The 6,127-nt window shown below is 37.8% G+C and overlaps 1 protein-coding gene across 1 annotated transcript in view; it reads left to right on the top strand.

Moving 5' to 3' along the window:
• NDUFV2 (NADH dehydrogenase (ubiquinone) flavoprotein 2, 24kDa) overlaps positions 1-2,226 on the top strand; it is a 22,188-nt gene extending 19,962 nt beyond the window's left edge. Inside the window, exon 8 of the mRNA XM_005866891.1 lies at positions 2,077-2,226. Coding sequence (XP_005866953.1) covers positions 2,077-2,170 — 94 coding nt within the window. The 3' untranslated portion in view covers positions 2,171-2,226. The remainder of the gene's footprint in view (positions 1-2,076) is intronic.
• The last annotated feature ends 3,901 nt before the right edge of the window (positions 2,227-6,127 follow it).

The following is a 6,127-nucleotide window of genomic DNA, read 5'->3' on the forward strand; positions in this document are numbered from 1 at the left end:
CGGGCTGGGGGACCCCCCCTGCCCGCCCCCCCCCCAAGTGCACAAATTTTTGTGCACCGGGCCTCTAGTATGTGTGTATATATATATGATCCAAGTTTTCTAGAATGCAAATGAGTTAAAATGATGAATGTACAAATAGTGTTGGAATGGCTAAAAAAAAACAGATTTACCTTTTGAATTGTGATGAAGAGAACAGGGTAATCAGTGGATGGCGTTTTAATCATAAATTATCAGGAAAACAATTTTTTTGGTTTTTATTAAGTTAAAACCCTAATTTAAATTGTAACTGTCAGGTGAATGGATAGGGCTTAGATCACTGCCTCTCTATTTGTGTTCTCAGGAATGTTTACAGATAAAATGAGGAAAGTTACAACTAGTAGATTAAACAAAGTTTGTAGGCTTTACTGGAAGATTTTACTGCCTTTATAACATTTTAATATGTCTTTTGTGAATGGTAGGGGAAGGAGAACATTTGTAGGCAGACATAAGAACCCCTGGGGCTCTGTTTTTCCCCTCAAGTATGTCATGGGACTGTCATTTCATAGAACAAACTTTAGGAATCTGGACCAGGTTATTCTTAAAATAACTGTCTTCTATAAAATTCTATAATCCTGTGAAGAACTCAGGCAGTATACATAATTAACTCTTCCATTTATTGTTTCAGAAATTTTGGTTTTTATAATCTTCTTAAATCGGTCCTTTGTGTTGGATAAAGAGCTTAAACCACAAGGGGGAACCTAGTAAAAGAGCAGCAGGTATACCTGTGTGACCAGTTAACATAAAAAAATTACAAAGCCAAGTATTCTTTTTATTAAAACTAAATGTCATTTTGCCATTTACCCTGAAACTTTCAGGCTTTGACAGTACACAGTGTCTGTTTTTTTTATCTGGTTTTCATAGTAACTTATAATGCAAATATACTAATTTCTGACTTTGTAGCCATTCTTCATTACAATACTCTACTTAGCTACTTGCATTATGTAATGTACTAGTAATAGCTAGAAAGATCTTATAAATGATTGTGGTATCACTTTTCTGTCCTCTCAATAAAAAATGATTTCCTAGGACTCAAAAACAGACTTACAAGATTAATGACAGAATGTGAAGGGCAAAGCCAGAGGGAGTAAAAAAGATGTAAATTGAACAAATTCTTCAGCTAAAATCGATGGGAGGAACAAAGTAAATGAACAAAGCTAGGGAATAGGAGGGGTGAAATGGTAGGTGCTGAGTTGAGCTCTAGCAACAGAGGTTAGAGAGGGCAGAGGTTGAGCCAATACCTGGGAAAGTATGTGTGTGGGTGAAACAAAAACCAGACAGGTTCTTCTACCTCTGTGTTGCTTTTCTTCATAGATTCCTATATAAGTACCTGTTCTTGTTTCCTTTCTGGCTATTAGCAACCCTGGTCTGGGTTCTGTTTTTTGAAAAATTAGTACTATTATGGCCTAAAAATATAAATACAAATAGATTTTGTATTTACTACTTCTAAGAGACATCCCTCCCAAATCTTCAAATTCCTCAAGGAATCCAGTTTCTATTTAAAGTATAATATATAAGTGTGTATTCCCTCTGTTCACAATGACAGATCTCATTCTAAATAAAGTCCAAATATAAAAGATGTAGTGTCTAGTTTATTAAAACATGATTTTTTAAAATGTCCTCTGGATTAGGTTATTTTCCTGTAGTTAAGCTCTGATACTGGGGCACTTGCTGAATCCCCCAACACTTGGTTTCTGTATAAAATAAGGCCAGTAATCACTTATCTCATGCCATTGTTGAGATTAAAGGAGCTAATACTGTATATACACTGCTCAATAAATGGGAGCTAGTATTAGGTTATTTTTATATTTTTCATATTTATATAGTGAATTTGATATGTCAGTTTTCATGTTTAACTTTATGAAGAGAAAATCTTGCAGCAGTTGAAATGTTTGGATTAAATAATATATGCTAGTTATTAGGTGAAAAATAGTCACTTAACTGGGCTGTTGTGAGGTAACAGTTATAATTTTTTAAGTAAAAATTTATAAATAGTAATAATTAATAGTCAATTTAATGTTAACTTGCTTTTCTTTTCAGGAGTGGACGCTTCTCTTGTGAGCCAGCTGGGGGTCTTACCTCTTTGACCGAACCACCCAAAGGACCTGGTTTTGGTGTGCAAGCAGGCCTTTAATTTATATTCAACTGTAAATATATCACTGGAGAAATAAAATATGAATTTCCTATCTACATAAATTTTTAATATTTATTTCAACCTGTAAACACCTTAGTGGTAACTTAGCAACTTATAGCTCTGTAAGTACCATGTCAAACTTAATAGCTCCATTTTTTTTTTTAAATCCTCACTTGAGAATATGTTTCCATTGATTTGAAAAAGAGAGAGAGAAACATTGAGGGAAACATTGATTGGTTGCCTCCACCTTTTGGTGTATGAGACAACACTTCAACCTACTGAGCCACACCGGCCAGGGCTTCAAAGCTCCATTTTAAAGTCTTCTGCTAGCTTTGGCTAACTATGAAGACGTTATTCCATAATCTAGTTAATAATAACTTCAAAACCCCATTCCCACTCCCATTTTCAACTGCCAGGTTATTTTTATCAAGATTACAGGTTATTGTGAAATAAAAATTCACATTTCAAATACATTTTGCTTTTTCATGTTTAGCCATAGCCAAGTCTTAAGTTAACATGATCTTTCTATAAACTTTATTTATGTCAGTGCACTCTTGAAATATTTTTATATTTACAGCATACAATTGTTACTGTATTTCCAACTGTGGTGATACGTTAAGCAGGCTGTAAGTGTAAGGAGGATAAGGTAGTTGTCTGTAGGTCATTTGAGTTGAATCTTGCTTAATTTTTTTTGCCCATTTTTCTTGAAAATCTATTATATTCAACACAAAAGCACTGTTTCTAATGATGATGTCCTGAATAGCTTTTAAAAACATTTGGCAGGTAAAATTTCACTACAATAATACAAGATGGTTCCAAAATGTATATGGATACAGTGAGTAAAATTTTTTTGCCAATTTCCAGGAGCTGGAGGTAACAGCTATGTCCTAGCCCATGTGTTTACCACCACTCAATCCCTCATTTCTTCTCAGTTCTTAACTGTGCTGGTTTTAAAAAGGTACATTTGGGGAGGAAATTTACTTACTGCTGTTTAATGGCAAAAATAAACTAAAAATTCAACTTTTCATCCTCCCTATTGGCAAAGAATCTTAATATCTGTTTTGGTTTTTGAGTTGCTACTGAAAGTTATTAGGGGAAAAGTTACTGATTGCTCAGATTTACTTGCTGTAACTGGAAGAGGCCATTGCTCCAGAAAATTCTACAGCACATGATAATAGTTTTGCAGCCCTGGCCAGTGTGGCTTGGTTGGTTGGAGTGTTGTCCCGAACACCAAAAGGTGGCAAGTTCGAATCCCAGTCAGGGCAGGTACACAGGTTGCGGCTCCTGGGGGTGGCACCTAGATGTTCTCTCTCTCTCTTTCTCTCTCTATCCCTCCCCCCTCCTTTCTCTAATATTTTTTAAATGTTGTTTAAAAAGTACTCATTGCAAAGGTCTTACATCTGTAGAGACTAAGTCATATGATAATTTATCATCTGAGATTTTATTTTACATTTATTATATTCACCTTCCTGAAATATGGCAGTTTTTAAAATTTTTTTTTAAAGATTTCTTTAATTGATTTTTAGAGAGGAAGGGAGAGGGGGAGACACAGAGAGAAAAACATTGACTTGAGAGGAAACATCAGGGGAAAATCAATTGGCTACCTTCTGCACATCCCCTACCTGGGACCCAACCGGAAAGCCTAGGCATGTGCTCTGATTGGGAATTGAATGACAACCTTTCAGAGCATGGGGGGATGTCCAACCAACGTAGCCATACTGGCCAGGGCTGGCAGCTTTTTGAATGATCTAACTGGACTTACTGTAGTTAAAACATAAGGGTCATTGATGCTAAAGGTGTGAAGCTCTAAATAAGTTGGAAAGTAGATTTTGTAGAATGGGTTCTAGTTCATATAAATCAAATATACACATTTTGGGTGTCTGCTAATAATAACTAATCCTAATTATATGTGATAAAATTTTTCTTTGACTAAGAGTGATGTTTAATGCTTGAGGTCCTTGATCTCCTGGTACTGTAAGGAAAACATATTTTACCCACTTGCTGAAGATGGATTTTAGGACTTGAACCAACAAAAAACCAAGCTATACAGTTAAAAGCCTTATTAGCAGCTTACTAATCAACTAGTTTTCTTCAGGCTTCTTTTGAGACCTATTCATAATATCTATAATAAGAATTACTTTCTTGATTTATATTTCTAGTTTCACATCAAAAAGGAAAATAAGGTCCTCTTGCCTTCATGAGTTTCATTAGAACCTTTCAAATAACAGATTGTTCCTGATTTATAATTTTCCGTGTATAATCTTAATATGAGCTTCATTAAAAGATTTTTTGCAACTTGATTTCTACAAATAACTTTTACAGGTAGTGTCCTATTGAGCAGTCAATAACAATACCTTGGATCATGATTGCCTATGAGTCTTCCTGTATTCATTGATTTTGATAAGGTTGTACATATGGCTGCTGCCATAAATTATGGTTAATGTACTTCAGCAAATTCAAGATTAGCTACCTTTCAATTTTTAAGTGAGGTACTTAGTGTTACAGAAATAGCTATTCCCATTGCAATCAATACTACTTGACCTCTATGACAGTGACTTAAATGAGAACCAATTCAATGACTTAAGCGATATCAGTTATTTAAATGTTTAATGGATTTTTTTCTTTGTATTTCATGCCAAAAATATCCAAATTAAATTTAATAATCTTCCATCTCTAGCCACAAGGTGCTCTCTTAATATTAATATTGACCCTATGTTTTAGAGTAGGGAAATGAGGAACCTAGGAAAGAAAAAAATACTGATCTTTAATGCAGGTTTATGCTTTATGTAGTAATTTGTTGGGATTTAGCTTTCTCAGTCAGGTCTGAAATGGCACATCTGTGATTGGTGACAAAGTTGTAACTGTACTCATTCACAGGTGGGTGCTGTAGCTTAGAGGCCACTATTAACGATGCAAGAAGTGGTTTCACTCCAATTATAATCCCTTTGGTGGTTAAATAAGGCATGTACACAATTTCAAGAGTTACCCTTTTTTAAAAAAAATTGCTCTTGACCAGAATCGAACCCAGGACCCTTCAGTCCGCAGGCCGTCGCTCTATCCATTGAGCCAAACCGACTAAAGCGAGAGTTAACCTTGATGTAAATAAAGCGCCCAGAAGGAAGTCAGAATAAAATGGTTTCCTTCCGATTATGTAACCCTTTTGGTGGTTAAATAAAAGCATGTACAAATTGTCGCAGATTAAACTCAATATAAGTAAGACGCGTCCAGAAGTCCACCTGCTGCTGGGAGAGGGTAAATTTTCCTCACGCACTCTTCTCCAGTACCTGAGAAGTTCCCTCTTAAATACCAAACTCAATGTAGAAAAATTAACTTAAATTTCTTGACGAAGGTCATTGGGAGGTGTGAATGGGAGAGCGTATTGAGTCTGTGCTGTCTCAGGTGCACGTTCACGTTCTTTCGGGGCGGCATTGCGGACCCACCTGGCGCTGGTGAAAGTCCGCACGCGGCGGCTCGGGCTCCGTGGAACTCCCAGGCACCGGTCGGGGTCCCGCAGGGTCCAGCACAGGTGTTGCCGCGCAGGCGCCCTGCTGTGCGGGCAAGGGCGGTCCGCCTCCCCCGATGCCCACAACATAGCGGTAGATGCCCCTCCTTTGCCTCTAGCAGAGATCGCAGCATCATTTTCCCCGACCGAGCTCACAAACTTGTCCACATGCAAAAATAACGTGAATACTCTATCTAAAGTCTATTTTTCATTGCCGTCGTCGCCATTTCCTGAAACTTGCAGTCCTATCCATTGCCCTTGTCGCCACAAAAAGCTACTGCAGATCCCGCCTGGCCCAGCAGCGTCAGCGTCAGCGGCGCCTGCGCCTCTTCTGCTCACCCTTCGATTCCTCTTCCCCGTGCCGGCTTAGGGGAAGCACTGACAGCCGGCTGGGGTGGCGAGGCGGACGAGTGCGCCGGGAGGAGTTCCGACCGCACCTCCCACCTCCCCCCCCC

The sequence above is a fragment of the Myotis brandtii genome, unplaced genomic scaffold, assembly GCF_000412655.1.
Source record: "Myotis brandtii unplaced genomic scaffold, ASM41265v1 scaffold240, whole genome shotgun sequence".
Classification (NCBI taxonomy): Eukaryota; Metazoa; Chordata; class Mammalia; order Chiroptera; family Vespertilionidae; genus Myotis; species Myotis brandtii.